The sequence below is a fragment of the Eleutherodactylus coqui genome, chromosome 1, assembly GCF_035609145.1.
Source record: "Eleutherodactylus coqui strain aEleCoq1 chromosome 1, aEleCoq1.hap1, whole genome shotgun sequence".
Lineage (NCBI taxonomy): Eukaryota > Metazoa > Chordata > Amphibia > Anura > Eleutherodactylidae > Eleutherodactylus > Eleutherodactylus coqui.
Genome location: NC_089837.1, coordinates 6350803 through 6370389, shown reverse-complemented (window position 1 = coordinate 6370389; position 19587 = coordinate 6350803). Strand labels below are relative to the sequence as shown.

Below are 19587 nucleotides of genomic sequence, written 5' to 3'. Positions count from 1 at the left end.
AGATGGTTTCTTAATGCCTCTTTACTGGACTCACCCGAGGAGAGGGAGCATTTATCCAAATTACTTGAGGAATACTTCCTCTTGAATTCATCAGACAAGATAGAGACACCAATGGTTTGGGAGGCTCACAAAGCCTACATGCGGGGCCTCCTGATTGCCCTGTGCACACGCATCAAAAAACGCTTACAAAAGGAAATCGACTAAAAATTAACGCAGATAGCAAAAATGGAACTGACAGCGAAACTCTCCCAAACAAAACAGAACTTGAATAATCTGTCGGCTCTAAGGGCAGAATTGAGATTCGTCATAACAACAAGATTTAATAAAAAACAAATGCAGTTTAAGCATAAGGTGTATGTGCAGGGCAACCGAGGGAGCAAGCTGATGACCGCGCTGATTAAAAAGACCAGGGCGAGGAATCAGATTAGCTAAATCAAATCTACCTCTGGTTTAACAATGACCTCATCCAAGGACATAGCATTAGAATTTCAGAGCTACTACTCCAACCTGTATAATTTGAAGGGTCCCCCGCAATCCGGGGCTCCGGATGATCCAGTCTCCCTGATAGACAAGCTCCTATGCCATCTTAACATTCCCAAACTAAATCTTGCAGATGATCTGCCTTGACTGCTCGGGTCACCCAACCCGAAGTAGAGAAATTGATAGCTTCATGCCCCCCAAACAAAAGCCCCTGCCCGGATGGCCTTCCCATTCAATATTATAAAGCTTTCATGCCTGTCTTAAAACCAAGACTGACGGACCTATTCAATAATCTATTAGATGGGGCAGCCCTGCCGAGACAATCTCAAGAGGCCCACATAACCCTGATTCATAAGGAAAATAAGGACCCAGAGTTATGTGGAAGCTATCGCCCAATATCCCTGATCAACTTAGATATGAAATTATGGGACAAGCTACTCGCCAGAAGACTTGAGCCTCTCATGCCTGGTTTGATTGATACTGAGCAGGTGGGCTTTGTCAAGGGAAGGGAGGGGAGAGACAACTGCATTAGATTACTCCATGCAACCCGCTATGCACAACACCATAAGATTCCACTAGCCTTAGTAGGCACGGACGCGGAAAAGGCTTTTGATCGAGTAGACTGGCGATATATGGAAAGCGTCTTATATCATTTTAACTTCCCGTCGGAGTTTATCCGAGCAGTGTTCTCTCTCTATGCGTGCCCCTATGCTAGACTCAAAATCAATGATATCCTCTCTCCCCCCTTTGATATAAGAAATGGTACTCGGCAGGGCTACCCCCTCTCTCCCTCCCTTTTTATTCTGGCATTGGAACCAATGCTATTGAAGGTCAGACAGGACCAGACAATCCGAGGACTGTCGCCTGACAGCCAATCCCTTCACACAGCGGCATTTGCTGACGACATCGTCTTTCTAGTAACTGACCCACATAAGAGCCTTACGCGTCTTATAGATTTACTGGAGGAGTTTAGTGCCGTATCCAACTTTAAGATCAACTTCGCAAAATCGACAGTGCTGAATGTATCTATTCCCGAGAACCAATGTAGGCTTTTAAGAACCAATTCCCCATTTACATGGTCGTCCTCCTCGTTGGACTTCCTCGGCATTAAGCTGTCCAAGCATGCAGAGGACCTATACAAAGAAAACTTTACCCCCTGCTGAGCCAAATTAAACATCTCCTCAAATCCTATGATGTGCCATTCATATCATGGTTTGACAGGAAAAATATTATCAAATCATATATACTACCTATCATTTTATATAAAATTAGAATGATCCCAATTCACCTCCCAGCCAACTTCTTCAAGACAATACGCTCGGCTTTTTCGAGCTTTGTGTGGAGACAGAGGAGACCGAGACTGGCACATAAACTGCTGACTAAGAGGCGCGCCGAGGGAGGTATTGATCTCCCGGATACGTACGACTTCTACCGAGCGTCTCAACTACGTTACTGGATAGACTTGTCACAGGGCCGCAGAGACACTCTTTTGTCCACGCTGGTGGAGGGTTACAGTGGCGCCACATTGTCGGAGGACCTTTGGCTCCCATCGGGGTCCCGCTATAAAACGAAAGCTTTCAACCCGTTACTCAGAGGTGCCTGCGGGGTGTGGGACGAGCTGAGGGTGGACCTTGCGCCGCTCCCCTCTTCCCATCCTTCCATTATACAATATTATCAACACGCTAGGTCTCCCACCGGACCTGAGTACTGCCTCGGTCTGGAAAAGATTCAAATCATCCATGATAGCTGACCTTCAAGCTCTAGCTAGCAATCTTCAGCCAGCAATCATTTTAAACAGGCTATTACCATCTGAAAAATTCTCCTTTCTACAGAGAGCCCATGTACTGGGGATATTCAAGAAATTCCTCCTAACATTTAGATCCACTAGGCCACGGACCGCCTTTGAGAAGGCCCTGACCGAAAATAAAGCCTCCCTCAGGAAAATCTCCTTTCTGCGGAAAAACTGTATAACTCCCCTCTCATTTTGTAAACCAGCATTTCTTACCTCGTGGGAAAGGAAGTTGAATATTGTACTCTCAGCAAGCGAGGTAGAGGCGATCCTAAAAACCTCCTTCGGGAGATCTCCTTGCATACTCGCTCAGGAATCACATTATAAACTATTAGCCAGATGGTACCGGACCCCCCAATGGCTACATGACCACAACCTCGCAACCCAGGGTTCTTGTTGGAGATGCGGGAGGGACATTGGATCATACTTACACCTGTGGTGGACGTGCCTATTAATAACCTCCTTTTGGAAAGAGGTAGAGAAAATTATTCAGAAACTGTACCCGAATTTATCCATCTCACCAGACATGGTCCTCCTGTGGAGACCGTCACACCAGTTTCACCCACTGAAGGACAAACTATTAGCCCTTCTATTTGATGCAGCTAAGTCCTTAATACCTTCTCTTTGGATGCAAAACACACACCCCTAGCTCAGACAATGGAAAGAAAAAGTTGATAACCTCTATAATTTAGAAGAGCTACACAGTTGGTCTACAAACTCCCACGATAAATTCACTCAAATCTGGGCGCCATGGATGAGACTTAGGTGACTGGTATGCTGGGACGAATGAGACGGTGCCCGTCTGCCCCTGGAAGGATGCCCATTATACACACCCTAATACTGTGTCAGGACTGCGACGGTAACAAGACGGCATCCTCTACGTCTAGAAGAAAGCAGGTTTCATCACCAACACAGGAGGGGTTCTTTACTGTAAGTGCAGTGAGACTGTGGAGCTTTCTGCCTGAGGACGTGGTGATGTAAAAATCCATAGAGTTTAAGAGGGATTAGATGTCTTTCTAGAACACTATGATATCACAGGATATAGACATTAAATAATCAGCAGGGTTGTTGATCACAAATGTTGATCCAAGGATTACTCTGGCTGCCATTATGGAGTCAGGAAGGATGTTTTTTCCCTCCATAGGAACTAATTGACTTGCTGTTTTTTTTTTTTTGCCTTCCTCTGGACCAACAAAGGAGGGTGGGGGGTTGAAACAGGCTGAACTAGATAGACATTGTCTTCATTCAGCCTAACATACCTTGTTACTATGTAAATCTCTCATCTGCTTCTTCCCTCCAGTAAACGTGTTCTTGTGTTGAGGTCCTGTCTCCATAGGATAATGTAGCACTTTGGGAAGAATATACACCCTAAAAGTCCAGCACATGAGGTCAATATGGCAAATATCTCCACAGCCACCATGTATTTCCCTCTGGTGCTCAGATAAGCTGGAATCATGGCAATCCAGACACTACAGAACACCAGCATGCTGAAGGTGATGTACTTGGCCTCATTAAAACTGTCCGGTAATGTCCGAGCTAAAAAAGCCATAATAAAGCTAACAGCCGCCAAGACCCCCATATAACCCAGGACAGAGTAGAACCCAATAACACAACCTTCATTACACTGCACAATGATCTTTCTCTGATAGGAATGAGTGTCCAGCTCCAGGAAGGGGGGCGCTAGAGCCAACCAACCCATACAGATTATTACTTGGATGGATGTGCAAAACACCACCAAAAAATTAGTCCACTTGCTTCCAATCCAGTGTTTCCAGAAACTGTCAGGCTTGGTGGCTCTGAAAGCAATGGAAACCATGATGGTCTTGGCCAAGACACAAGAAACGGCTACTGTGAAGAGGATTCCAAATGAGACCTGACGTAGTATGCAAGTGAGGTCCACGGGATGTCCAAGGAACGAGAAGACACAGAGGAAGCTCAGCATGATGGAGACCAGAAGGAGGAAGCTCAGGTTCCTGTTATTGGCCTTCACGATGGCCGTGTCTTGGTGCAAAATAAAAGCAACAAGAATCATGAATGTAAGGAAAGAAAATATAGTAGAGACCAGGGAAATAACCAGGACCATTGTGTCATCTGTGTAGGAGAGAAATTCCAGCTGCTTTGGCACACAACGGTCCTTCTTCTTGTTGGGCCAATCAAGGTCTGTACATTTCATGCAGGTTTCACTGTCTGGAAAATCAAAAAATAAAAACCATAAATATTCAGTATCTGAAGAATCATCAATATATCGTTAGTCCATAATCATCAGTGGAGCACACCTATGCGTAAGGTTTTCATACCTGTAATGTTGGAGATTTCTCCTGAGGAGCACTGGACACAATTATAGCAGCAGGTATGGATTTTGGAGTGGGAGACTTTACGAGTTCCTGGTAAACAGTTCTCTGAACATTGAGATGCAGGAATCTTGGGAGAAAGACAATTTACTTTGCATGAGTAAACTTCTAGAATGATCTATGTTCCCTGTGCAATAATTTCTCACAGTCCATATAACCATATCCAATACTTTTCTATGATGGGCGTGTAAGGGATTGTACACCATGCTGGAATGTCTCAAATACTCGTTGATGTAAACAAAAATTTTTATTATTTGCGCGTGGAAGCACACAAATGTAATAGAAACCACATAGTCTTGTAGATATATCTTTTAACCCGTTGCAATCCAATATATATATTATATAACGTATGTATATATATATATATATATACACATACATATGAAAAGGCACAGACATGGCGTGATTAATAAAAACAATTAATTAAAACAATACTAGAACAGGATGAGTAGCGGAGTAAATATTTAACTCGTCTGGTGATTAGGGGTGAAAATTTTATGGTCTCTAAATTGGTGTTAGGGGGTCACCAGGCCAGAGTGTTATCTCTGCTATAGATTTCTCATATTCTCCAATGATGCATGAAGCCACTTACAATGTGGATTTCTGTCTTCAGAGTGTCAAAGATGGCTATAAATTCGCACTCCAAAATTCATCTGGGACGTTGAGATTTAAAGTTGCCTTTTGATATAGTAACCTTCATATATTCTATGTTGTGTCTGTGGCTAGTAAAGTGCTCCGCCACAGGTAATTCAGTCTTTCCCTCTCTAATTGTGTGGTGATGAGATCTCATCCTTGCCAACACAACGGCTCCCCAAGAGGGCATTCACTGCACAGGATCAGGTACACAGCATTGGACATGGAACATGTGAATGTCCCTTGGATTTTGTAGTGCTGCTGTGTGTTGGGGATTTGTATCCTGTCCACGGTCCGTACATGTCAGCAGATCTTACAGCTCCTTACATTGCAGTGATAAGTTGCTTTTTGTGTGTCGGATGACAATGGACTCCTGATTATAAAGCTACTCAAATTTGCAGGTTGCCTGTAACACAGAGGGGAGAGTCCAGGAATATGGTGTTCAGATGGTCATTCTTGTGTAGGTATGGTGGAGTTTCTTTGGGGTTTTCCTTATCACCTCCGGATACGGATTGTAGGTCACAACTAGAGGTACACAGTCATTTCATTCCTTCTCTCTGTATTAGAGCAATTGATTCCTGGGTATCCTGGTGGCTCTTGTGATTTGGTCATCAATTGATGTGGGATGGTAGCCCCGATTTAAAAATGTTTTTTTTTTTTATGATGGTATAGATGTACTTCTCTGTCTTTTTGGTTGAAGTAGATCCGGTTGTATCTGATAGCCTGGCTGTAGACAATCGACTTTTTGATGTGTTTAGGATGGAAACTGTCCCATCTGAGGTATGTGTGCCAATCAATAGGTTTTCGGCACAGGGATGTTTGTACTGAGTTGTTTAAAATTTTTATGGTGGTGTTTTATGGTGAGTAGCTTAATGTCAGGTTTGTCATGGGATGGAATGCCTTACATCTCATGGAATTGTATTAGTTCTTGGTCAGAGCTGGTCCAGATGATTATGATGTCATTAATGTAGCAGAAGTAGACAAATGGTTTGATGGAGCAGGAAGCCAGAAGGTCACTTAGCAGTTTTGACATGAAAAAGTTGGCGTATTGCGGTGCCATTTTACTGCCCATGACAGTTCCAGTGAGTTGCAGGAATATCTCTATTTCAAAATAAGAAAAGATTGTGTGTTGTTCATCCTCAAACACAACTATTTCCTCTTTTGGCAAATAGATATACCATGAAAGTTAGTATATTAAAAGGTATCTTCAAATCTCAATGTCATAGAAGAACTTTGTAGTACAGGTTTATAACTAGAGATGAGCGAACGTACTCGTCCGAGCTTGATGCTCGCTCGAGTATTAGGGTACTCGAGAGGCTCGTTACTCGAGACGAGCACCACACGGTACTCGAGTCAATTCCATTTCCTTCCCTGTATGTTTTGCACCATTTTCTGGCCAATAGACATGCAGGGAAGGCATTACAACTTCCTCCTGTGACGTGCCAGCCCTATCCCACCCCCCTGCAGTGAGTGGCTGGCGAGATCAAGTGACCGCGGAGTATATAAAGCAGTCCCGCCCGCTGCTCGCCTCAGACACACACTGGGAGAGATTAGGGAGAGTGCTGCTGCTATAGGGAGAGTGTTAGTGTCTACAAGAACCCCAACGGTCCATCTTAGGGCCACATCTGACCGTGTGCATTACTGTTGTGGCTGGTTGGGAGCAGTTTTGCACAATTTTTTTTTTTCATCTCGGGCTGAGCAGGCCATTACAGCTATAGCGTTCTCAGTCTGCAGTCTATTATGCAGAGTATAGGGGCAGTGCTGGTCAGGCAGGGATAGTGGTAGTGTACAATTCTGTCAACAAGTACCCCAAAAAAACTTCTCCTTAGGGCTACCTGTGACCGTGTGCATTACTGTTGTAGTGGCTCACTATTAGCCAGCTAGGCCTTTCTGTAGCCCAGCGTATAATTTTTTCGGACCACAGTGTGCGTTACATAACCGCTGTCAGCCTCCAAGTGCAGGCCAATAATTGCCAATTTTTTTACACCGCTGTGTGCGTCCCATCAACTTCACGCACAGCGTGCAGCAACAGCCGTTGATAGAGCGAAAGACATATACATGCTATCTAGGCGGCTGTTTAAAAAAAAAAAAAATAAAAATGAACAAAACACTCCTTAGGGCTACCTGTGTGCGTGTGCAGTTTACTGCGTGGCAGCTAGGAGTTGTACTTGCTCACTATTAGCCAGCTAGGCCTTTCTGTAGCCCAGCGTATAATTTTTTCGGACCACAGTGTGCGTTACATAACCGCTGTGACCCTCCAAGTGCAGGCCAATAATTGCCAATTTTTTTACACCGCTGTGTGCGTCCCATCAACTTCACGCACAGCGTGCAGCAACAGCCGCTGATAGAGCGAAAGACATATACATGCTATCTAGGCGGCTGTTTTAAAAAAAAAAAAAAAAATGAACAAAACACTCCTTAGGGCTACCTGTGCGCGTGTGCAGTTTACTGCGTGGCAGCTAGGAGTTGTACTTGCTCACTATTAGCCAGCTAGGCCTTTCTGCAGCCTAGCGTATAATTTGTTTGGCCTACAGTGTGCGTAACATAACCGCTGTCAGCCTCCAAGTGCAGGCCAATAATTGCCTAATTTTTTACACCGCTCTGTGTCTGCTGTATTCTGTGTAGGCCCAGAGGATGTGGCCGTGGACGCGGGCGAGGACGCGGAGGTTCAAGTGAGGGTGTGGGCACAGGCCGAGTTCCTGGTCCAGGTGAATCACAGCCGGCTGCTGCAGGATTAGGAGAGAGGAAAGTTTCTGGGGTCCCCAGCTTCATATCACAATTTATGGGTCCACGTGTTGGACCTTTATTACAAAATGAGCAGTGTGAGCAGGTCCTGTCGTGGATAGCAGAAAATGCATCCAGCAATGTATCGACCACCCAGTCTTCTACGCAGTCCACTGCTGCAACTCTGAATCCTCTCTCTGCTGCTCCTCCTTCCTCCCAGCCTCCTCAGTCCATGAAAATGACACATTCTGATGAGCAGACAGACTCCCAGGAACTGTTCTCGGGCCCCTGCCTTGATTGGGAAAAAATGGTTCCTCTCCCACCTGAGGAGTTTGTCGTGACCGATACCCAACCTTTGGAAAGCTCCCGGGGTCCGGGTGATGGGGCTGGGGACTTCTGGCAACTGTCTCAAGAGCTTTCAGTGGGCGAGGAGGTCGATGATGATGAGACACAGTTGTCTATCTGTGAGGTAGTAGTAAGAGCAGTAAGTCCGAGGGAGGAGCGCACAGAGGATTCGGAGGAAGAGCCGCTGGACGATGAGGTGACTGACCCCACCTGGTTCGCTAAGCCAACTGAGGAGAGGTTTTCAGAGGGGGAGTCAAGTGCAGCAGCAGGACAGGTTGCAAGAGGCAGTGGGGTGGCCAGGAGTAGAGGCAGGGCCAGAGCGAAGACTCCCGCAACTATTTCCCAAAGCACCCCCTCGCGCCAAGTCACCCTGCAGAGGCCTAGGTCATCAAAAGGTGTGGATGTTTTCAGTGAGAGCGCTGACGACCGATGAACAGTGGTGTGCAACCTGTGTCGCGCCAAGATCAGCCGGGGAGCCACCAGTACCAGCCTCACCACCACCAGCATGCACAGGCATATGATGGCCAAGCACCCCACGAGGTGGGACGAAGGCGGTTCACCGCCTCCGGGTCACACCACTGCTTCTTCCCCTGGGCCCCAACCTGCCACTCAGATCCAACCCCTCTCTCAGGACACAGGCATGAGTGCCTCCGGGCCTGCACCCATACCCTCACCTCCACTGTCCTTGGCCCCATCCAGCAATGTCTCTCAGCGCAGCATCCAGCTGACGCTAGCGCAGGCCTTGTAGCACAAGCGCAAATGCACCGCCACGCACCCGCACGCTCAAGCTTTAAACGTGCACATTGTGAAATTGATCAGCCTGGAGATGCTGCCATACAGGCTTGTGGAAATGAAGGCTTTCAAAAACATGATGGCGGTGGCGGTCCCACGCTACTCGGTCCCCAGTCGCCACTATTTTTCCCGGTGTGCTGTCCCAGCCCTAAACCAGCAATCTCCCGCAACTTCAATCGTGCCCTCACCAACGCGATTACTGGAAGGTCCACTTAACCATGGACACGTGGACAAGTACTGGTGAGCAGGGCCAATATATCTCCCTGACGGCACATTGGGTGAATTTGGTGGAGGCTGGGACCGAGTCAGAGCCTGGGACCGCACACGTACTACCCACACCCAGAATTGCGGGTCCTTCCTCCGTTCTGGTATCTGCGGTGGTCTATGCCACCTCCTCTAAACCCTCTCCTCGTCCTCCTACGCAACCTCTACCTCTCAATTAAGAAATGTTAACAGCACGTCGCCAGCAGTCGGTAGAGCGCGGCAGCACAATGGTGGGCAAGCGTCAGCAGGCCGTGCTGAAACTACTCAGCCTAGGTGACAAGAGGCACATGACCCCCGAGCTGTTGCAGGGTCTGACTGAGAAGACCAACATCTGGCTTTTGCCGCTGAGCCTCCAACCGGGCATGGTCGTGTGTGACAACGGCCGTAACCTGGTGGCAGCTCTGCAGCTCGGCAGCCTCACGCACGTGCCATGCCTGGCCCACATCTTTAATTTGGTGGTTCAGCGGTTTCTGAAAAACTACCCACACTTGTCAGACCTCCTTGGCAAGGTGCGCCGGGTCAGCGCACATTTCCGCAAGTCCAACACGGACGCTGCCACCCTGCGGACCCTGCAACATCGGTTTAATCTGCCAGAGCACTGGCTGCTGTACGACATGCCCACATGGTGGAATTCTACGCTCCACAAGTTGGCCAGGCTCTATGAGCAGCGTAGAGCAATTGTGTAATACCAACTCCAACATGGGCGGCATAGTGGGAGTCAGCCTCCCCAATTCTTTACCGAGGAGTGGGCCTGGATAGCAGACATCTGCCAGGTCCTCAGAAACTTTGAGGAGTCTACCCAGATTGTGAGTGGCAATGCTGCAATCATTAGCATCACCATTCCTCTGCTATGCCTGCTGAGAAGTTTGCTGCAAAGCATAAAGACTGACGCTTTGCGATCGGAACAGAAGATGGGGGAAGAGAGTATGTCGCTTGATAGTTAAAGCACCCTCATGTCTATATCTCAGCGCGTTTTGGAGGAGGAGGAGGAGGAGGGGGAAGAGACAGCTGGGCCCACTGCTGAGGGAACCCATGCTGCTTGCCTCCCATCTGTTCAGCGTGTATGGCCTGTGGACGAGGAGGAGGAGGAGGAGTAGGATCCTGAAAGTGATCTTCCTAGTGAGGACAGCCATGTCTTGCGTACTGGCACCCTGGCACACATGGCTGATTTCATGTTAGCCTGCCTTTCTCGTGACCCTCGCGTTAGATGCATTCTGACCACTACGGATTACTGGGTGTACACCCTTCTCGACCCCCGGTATAGGGAGAACCTTTCCACTCTCATTAACGAAGAGGAAAGGGGTTCGAGAGTGATGTAATACCACAGGGCCCTGGTGGACAAACTGATGGTAAACTTCCCATCTGACAGCGCTAGTGGCAGAAGTCGCAGTTCCGAGGGCCAAGTAGCAGGGGAAGCGCGGAGATCAGGCAGCATGTTCAGGGGAACACTCTTCAAGGCCTTTGCCAGCTCTATGGCTCCCCAGCAAGACTCCGTCACCACTCCCCAGTCAAGGCTGAGTCGGAGGGAGCACTGTAAAAAGATGGTGAGGGAGTACTAAGCCGATCGTACCACCGTCCTCTGTGATGCCTCAGCTCCATGCAACTATTGGGTGTCAAAGCTTGAGACTCTTTATAATTTGGGATCCCACAGGCTCCAAATTGTCAGATCCTACAGAAATACTCTTCGGCTAAGGCTGTCCCATTTGCTTCAGTGACTCCGCACATATTGGAACATTGGACCAATATTCAAATTTGATATCTTTCTTTTATTTTGTCCCTGCTTATTTTAAAAATCTGCCTTGTTGTGTATTCATACTGCATTTCCTTATGCTCCCATGTTACAACCTTTTTTGTATATCTTTGTACATATCAGGTATCCTGCCCTGATAGACTTTTTCTAGATTAAATCTGCAATTTAGAAGTCTGCCTTGTGCATTTTAAAAATGAATCATAACGTCATAGATTATGTTCATAATTCATAGATCGTGTTTCAGTTTACAGATATCAAAACTGGTGGTGGCAGCGTGTATTTGTATGAGCATTGTAGAGATGTGGAGTGCGTTAGAATGGAATAGGTGGATGATTTGAGCTTTCGCTTTGCATGTGTGCATAAGCCTGGGAAAGCTGGGTATAAATTAGACAGTATTCTAATGACTTCAAGCTTTCAATACTGTTAGAATGATCGAGGACAGAGGCTCCTCTGGTCTGCTATGTGACAGATAGCATAAAACTTTCACATCCTTATTAGTGGACTCATCTACTCATCCTGTTCTGGTATTGACTTAAGTGCAAATTAATCACACCATGTCTGTGCACTTTCATGTGTATGTTTATAAATATTTATGCCTCTTCGGATCTGTTCCATTAAGCCTGAGAAAGAACCCTATGTAAATTTTAAAGCTTGCTGTAACATCATGTATTTTTGTTAGCCATTAAAAGGTCTCACATCTACAAGATTACTTGGTTTCTCTTGCTGAGAACAGTCATATTTTGCTAACATAATTCCAGACTTTTTTCTCTTTGCAAATATAATAATTACAGTCTCTAGAAGGGCACCGTAAACTAAATTTACAGTCTCTCAATTAAGTATGCCAAACCTGGCTGATGATTCCTGCCTAAACATTCTATGCCACTATGCGTGTAAGAGAGACTATTTCCTACCACAACATACTCCGCTTTTGCATTATTCACAGGTTTTAACCAGCCACTTGTACTTTATGTTGATGTCCTTGTGCCTCCATCTGATTCTAACATTAACGCTGACCACTCACAGCTGCATACATTTATGGATGCAGGAAAAAGTAAGTGAGCCCTTTGTACACCCCTAGATCTCCACATTGATTACTAATAAAATGTCATCTCATAGTTAATTAAGTCACAATTATGGACAAAATCTGACGAAACTAAAAACACACATATATTTGTACATGTGCTTAAATTGTTATTGCTATGGGACCATCGTGAATAAACTTCTTCCTTCAGACTTGTGGATGATATTCCACAATATTTCTTGGTGATCCCGATGTGACTCCAAAAATTTCTACCCTTCAAAGAGAAATGAAAAGGGGTAGATAAGGGGAGATAAGCTGTAAGGGTCATTCTTACTTCAGTTTCCAAGTTTTACTCTTTAGCACAGTAGCTCTCCTATATACTAGCTCTCAGGAACCGTATACTCAGTTCTGGTGTGTTGGATCTCCTCACTAACTAGTCAGAGATACTTTGCACCTCTACTCTAATATAACATATACTGCTGTCTGACACGATGGGTTTATTTTCGCCTCCATCATATAGCACCATATGGTGAGTCAAGAGAAATGTTTTGTGGTTGACCCGGAAGATGGCTGATTATATCATTCTAGTAAGTGACCTATAACTGTGACCACAAGTCCAGGACCAGAGGATTTTTCAGGATTTATTAGCTCAGTCTTCCAGTCCAACTTCCCTCCTCTCTCTTTTCACTAGCGATCCTACAATTCTTGCCCAGATTACCATAGTCTCACCTCGCTGACCCTGTTCTTCCACAAGATCTGATCCGCTTTGATATTAAATGCAGCATCATTTTGTTTTGTTGTTGTAGAACCAATATATTTTACGAACACCGATCCATTCTGTGAACTCAGCCAATTCACGATGGAATATTGGGAGATGAAATCTCCATTGTCGTAGAATAGCAGATTTCCAGTATTATCTTTCTGACTTCCCAGGTATCGGTGAAGCTGGAAGAATGAAGGAGGGAAATGTATCTGGTTATTTCCAGGAATCCCTTCACATATGTGTAATGTCTATTTGTGTTGAATATAAGGATTAAAGATGAGCGAACACCAAAATGTTCGGGTTCACGTTATTCGAAACGAACTTCCCGCGATGTTCGGGTGTTCGTTTCGAATAACGAACCCCATTGAAGTCAATGGGCGACCGGAACATTTTTGTATTTCGCCGATGCTCGCTAAGGTTTTCATGTGTGAAAATCTTGGCAATTCAAGAAAATGATGGGAACGACACAGCAAGTTCTCCTCTGCCACAGCTGTAACAGCTGTGGCAGAGAAGAACGATGTTAGCCCATTGAATTCAATGGAGCCGTCAATACAGCCGACTCCACTGAATGCAATGGGCTGCCGGCGATCGCGGGATGAATTGTCGGAAAGGGGTTAAATATATAAGCCCTTTCCTGCAATTCATCCAGAAATGTGTAAAAATAAAAAATATATATATACTCACCTGGTGCCGACAGACGGAGTTCAGCGCGGCAGGCTGCAGTTCTCCTGAACTGCTCTGAACAGCTGTGAGTAGTATTCAGCAGCCGGGGATTTAAAATCCCCGCCTGCTGAATAAGATGCCTCTGAATGGTCACAGCCTGACCAATCAGAGGCAGCCCTCACTCACCCATTCATGAATTCAGGAGAACTGCAGCCTGCCGCGCTGAACTCCGTCTGTCGGCACCAGGTGAGTATATATATATTTTTTATTTTTACACATTTCTGGATGAATTGCAGGAAAGGGCTTATATATTTAACCCCTTTCCGACAATTCATCCCGCGATCGCCGGCAGCCCATTGCATTCAGTGGAGTCGGCTGTATTGCCGGTTCCATTGAATTCAATGGGCAAACATCGTTCTTCTCTGTCACAGCTGTTACAGCTGTGGCAGAGAAGAAGGATTTGTCTTCTATATGTTCTCAATGGGGTTGGCGCTGCTGCCGCCGGCCCCATTGAGCGCATATAGAAAAGATTTCTCAGGGAAGAAAGTTAAAGTAACCCGAACATCCGAACATCGTGTGGTGTTCGTTACGAATAACGAACATCCCGAACACCCTAATATTCGCCCGAGCATCAAGCTCGGACGAGTACGTTCGCTCATCTCTAATAAGGGTACAAGCCAAAGAAGACACTTCTCCAGATAGGAAAGATGCCTTTCTGCAGACAGGCTGTTTTGGAGTGTTTGTGCCTTGTCAGTGCAGAGCAGGATATTGGTTCCTTGTGTGTGAGGCCTTGGATGTGGGTCTGAGGGGATATTGTTTCTTCTGAAGAAGCGCAAAGAGTCGATGTTACATTCATGTGTGAGAGGACCCTAAGACATAGTGTGACATGACAAGCAGTGAAGAACCTGTGAACTGTCTATATCATATATAGTATAGAAAAAAAGGGAAAAACCTTTATCCAGCTGTGCTCTGTCGCAGGACCTCAAGAGCATATAGGGAATAAGCTTCCACAACGGCCGGTAATAATGAGCCAAGTTTACTCCCATAAAAATAAAACAGAATAGTAACAGGTTTATAGTACCTCTACTACCGGGTAAGCAACGCGTTTCTGCGTCATCTGACGCCTTTATTAAGCATATAATCCTTATACCCAATCTCATATATATATATACAAAACATACCCTAATCAAAGATCCATATGGGGGACATCTGATTCCATCCCTTAACCACGCTAAACGCCATCAAAGCGTGTATGGGTGAAGGGCGGAAGCTAAAGTGGTTCCGCTTTCATCATCCAATGGATGCTGAAGCGCACCTGCGTTCCACATAGATAGCCTTCCATGCAATGTAAAAAAGATCCACGTAATGCGTCATCACACTGTAGGGGAGACGCATCGTGGATGAGGTTATCACGCTCCTGAAAGGAGCGCGCGGGGCTTGTCAATGCTCTGTGTAAATAACAACGTGCCGCGTCATCACGCTCTGCTCCGAGGTCCGCAGTGACTTAATTAGTCACGCTTCAGATGGAACGCACGGAGCGTGTCAATGCACGCTATAGACTGACAGTTTAGTTAATTGATCATAGATGGAGCACACGATGCATGTCAGTCTGTAAAACACCCTGGATCTATTCCCATACGTTACAGATGTTTGGGAATTGCCCACATTATATGTCAATTATCTCTTTCAACAGCTGGTGATACATTAACTTAATACCATACTTACAAACCCTATCTCCCAAATGGCAACTCCTGGTTCCCATGCAAAGGGTGATCAATAGATTATTCTAATAAAATATATATAGGGGAATTAAGTCACTGCGGACCTCGGAGCAGAGCGTGATGACGCGGCACGTTGTTATTTACACAGAGCATTGACAAGCCCCGCGCGCTCCTTTCAGGAGCGTGATAACCTCATCCACGATGCGTCCTCCCCTACAGCGTGATGACGCATTACGTGGATCTTTTTTACATTGCATGGAAGGCTATCTATGTGGAACGCAGGTGCGCTTCAGCATCCGTTGATGAAAGCGGAACCACTTTAGCTTCCGCCCTTCACCCATACACGCTTTGATGGCGTTTGGCGTGGTTAAGGGATGGAATCAGATGTCCCCCATATGGATCTTTGATTAGGGTATGTTTTGTGTATATATATATATATATATATATATATATATATAAGATTGGGTATAAGGTTTATATGCTTGACAAAGGCGTCAGATGACGCAGAAACGCGTTGCTTACACGATAGTAGAGGTACTATAAACCTGTTATTATTCTGTTCTATTTTTATGGGATTTAACTTGGCTTACTATTGTGGAAGCTTATTCCCTATATGCTCTTGAGGTCCTGCGACAGAGCACAGCTGGATAAAGTTTTTTTCCTTTTTTTCTATACTGTACTATCCCAATTTTTTCTGCCAGAGAATTGGGGTTTTCTTTAGAGCTGCTGCTCTCCAAAAAAGTTTATATTGTGTAGGATATCAGACACACATATATTTTTTGGATGATACGGAGGATCCTGACTAAAGATACCTATTGAAGGCTTACTTGGATTCCAGGTGTAGGCGGGACACAAAAAAATTTTTTTTGCTGTTCCGCCCAACACCGGGTAAGTGGAGTGGATTCACTATCTATTATTTTACCCAAGTGCAAGGCGCTCTTCCTAATTTGTGTCTCTATATCATATATAAAGATTCCATGGAGATGACAAGTTTATTATTAGAGTTTATAATTAGAGATGAGCGAGCCCACTGGTCTGAGCTTGATGCTCGTTCGAGCATTAGGGTGCTCGAGATGCTCGTTACTCGAGACGAGCACCACGCGGTACTTGAGCCAATTGCATTTCCTTCCCCGCATGTTTAGCACCATTTTCTAGCCAATAGACATGTGAGGTAGCCATTACCACTTCCTGCTGTGACTTGCCCGCCCTATCCCACCCCACAGTAGTGAGTGGCTGGTGAGATCAAGTGATCGCGAGTACTTAAAGCGGTCCCGCCCGCGACTCGCCTCAGACGCATGCTGGCAGAGGTTAGAGAAAGTGCTGCTGCTGACATAGGGAAAGTGTTAAACTAGGATCCAGTCTTCAAGAACCCCAACAGTCCTTCTTTGGGCTACTCATGCTTCATAGTGTGCATTACTGTTGTGGCTGGCTGGGAGCACACAGAGCAACACAGAGTGTTGGGGCACAGCCACTTTTATAGGGAAAGTTATACACTATACAGTCCTGATCCTCCGTGCCAAATACCCCAAAGCTCCTTCTTAGGGCTACATCTGACCGTGTGCATTATACTTGTGGCTTGCTGGGAGTAGTAGGGAGTGTATTACGCATCTAGGCCAGTTCCCAGCCTTTCAGTAATAGCGTTCTCAGGCTGCAGTGCCATACAACCAGCTCTCACCGTGAAACAGCACTCTAACATCTCCTAGCCTACTGCAAGTGACTTCATTTATACCACTCTGTGTCTGCAGTGCATTAGACAGAGGTCTCACCGCTAAACAGTACTGTAATATTTCCTGGGCCACTACAAAATATTTCAGCTCTGCCGCTGTGCAGAGTGTTCCACAATACCTTTTCCTTGGTGGGGTTGAAATAGCCGCAGTTACCAGCACTAGCCACTGGCTTTAGAGTCTTCTCCCACTCCACACAGCCTCTATAATCTACAAGTCCCTGCGAGCAGTAAATTACCCCTAGGTATCAGCGCAAGACAGCGGGTTACTTTTTCCTAGTCATAGCATAGAGCCTCCGCTATCTACAAGTCTCTGTGTGCGGTGAATTAAGCCACAGTTGTTAGTGCTGTACAGTGGGGTAATTTATTTGGCCCCTGCTATATTCTTAATCCGCCATGATGAGGAATAGGGGTAAGGGTCGAAGATGTGGACGTGGATGCGGATGTGGACGTCCAAGTGAAGGTGTGGGTACAGGCCGAGTTTATGGTCGTGGTGATTCACTGCCGGCTGCTGCGGGATTAGGAGAGAGGCAAGATTCTGGGCTGTCCAGCTTCATATCACAATTTGCGGGTCCGCGTGGCAGACCTTTATTGCAAACAGAGCAGTGTGAGCAGGTCCTGTCGTGGAATGCAGGAAATGCTTCCAGCAATGTATCGACCACCCAGTCTTCTACGCAGTCTACTACTCCTGGCCTAGGGACTGCAACTCTGAATCCTCTGGCTGCTGCTCCTCCTTCCTTCCAGCCTCCTCACTCCATGAAAATGACATATTCTGATGAGCAGGCAGACTCCCAGGAACTGTTCTTGGGTCCCTGCCATGAGTGGGAAAAAATGTTTCCTCTCACACCTGAGGATTTTGTCGTGACCGATGCCCAACCTTTGAAAAGTTCCCGGAGTCCGGGTGATGAGGCTGGGGATCTCCGGCAACTGTCTCAAGAGCTTTTTGTGGATGATAACACAGTTGTCTATCAGTGAGGTAGTAGTAAGGGCAGTAAGTCCAAGGGAGGAGCACACATAGGATTCAGAGGAAGAGCAGCTGGACGATGAGGTGACTGACCCCACCTGGTTTGTTAAGCATACCAAGGACAGGGCTTCAGAGGGGGAGGCAAGTGCAGCAGCAGGACAGGTTGGAAGATGCAGTGGAGTGGCCAGGGGTAGAGGCACGGCCAGAATGAAGAATCCCCCAACTGTTTCCCAAAGCACCCCCTCGCGCCAAGCCTCCATGCAGAGGGCTAGGTGTTCAAAGGTGTGGATGTTTTTTAGTGAGAGTGCGGACGACTGACGAACAGGGGTGGTCAACCTGTGTCGCACGAAGATCAGCCAGGAAGCCACCAGTACCAGCCTCACCACCCCCCAGCACCCCTGGGACTTGGACGAAGGCCATTAACCATCTACGGGTCACATCACTGCCTCTTCCCCTGTGCCCCAGCTTGCCACACTGATCCAATCCCCCTCCCAGGACACAGGCACGAGCGCCTCCGGGCCTGCACCCATACCCTTATCTCCACTGTCCTCCACTCCATCCAGCAATGTCTCTCAGTGCAGCGTTTAGCTGTCGCTAACAGAAGCATTGCAGCGAAAGAGCAAACACGGCGCCACCCACCCTCACGCACAAGCTTTAAACGTGCACATAGCCAAATTAATTAGCCTGGAGATGCTGTCGTACAGGCTTGTGGAAACGGAGGCTTTCAAAAACATGATGGCGGCAGTGGTCCCCCGCTACTCGGTCCCCAGTCGCCACTATTTTTCCTGGTGTGCCGTCCCAGCCCTACACCAGCACGTCTCCCACAACATAAATTGTGCCCTCACCAACACGGTTACTGGGAAGGTCCACTTAACCATGGACACGTGGACAAAGACTGGCGGGCAGGGCCACTATATCTCCCTGACGGCACATTGGGTGGATTTGGTGGAGGCTGGGACTGAATCAGAGCCTGGGACTGCTCACCTCCTACCCACACCCAGAATAGCGGGTCCTACCTCGGTGCTGGTGTCTGCTGCGTTTTATGCCACTTCCTCCAAACCCTCCCCCTTTTCCTCCTCTGCCACCTATACCTCTCAATTAAGAAGTGTGAGCACGTCGCCAACAGTCGGTAGCGCGCGGCAGCACAGCGGTGGGCAAGCGCCATCAAGCCATGCTGAAACTAATCAACTTAGGTGACAAGAGGCACACGGCCCCCAAGCAGTTGCAGATTCAGACAGAGCAGGCCAACCTTTGGCCTTCGCTGCTGAGCCTCCAACCGGGCATGGTCGTGTGAGACAACGGCCGTAACCTGGTGGCGGCTCTGCAGGTCGGCAGCCTCACACACGTGCCATGCCTGGCCCACGTCTTCAATCTGGTGGTTCAGCGGTTTCTGAAAAACTACCCCCACTTGTCTGAACTGCTCAGCAAGGTGTGCCGTGTCTGCGCACATTTCCGCAAGTCTACCAGGGACGCTGCAACCCTGAGGACCCTGCAACATCGGTTTCATCTGTCAGAGCCCCGACTGCTGTGTGACGTGCCCACTTGCTGGAATTCTATGCTGCACATGTTGGCCAAAATGTACAAGCAGCGTAGAGCAATAGGGG

At 47.0% G+C, this 19587-nt stretch overlaps 1 protein-coding gene across 1 annotated transcript in view; it reads right to left on the bottom strand.

The window, feature by feature from the left end:
* Positions 1-3548: 3548 nt before the first annotated feature.
* LOC136578455 (vomeronasal type-2 receptor 26-like) overlaps positions 3549-19587 on the bottom strand; it is a gene marked incomplete at its 5' end in the record, with an annotated part of 53200 nt that continues 37161 nt past the window's right edge. Inside the window, 3 exons of the mRNA XM_066578541.1 lie at positions 3549-4456; positions 4567-4690; positions 12879-13094. Of these exons, the coding sequence (XP_066434638.1) occupies positions 3549-4456; positions 4567-4690; positions 12879-13094 (1248 nt within the window). The remainder of the gene's footprint in view (positions 4457-4566; positions 4691-12878; positions 13095-19587) is intronic.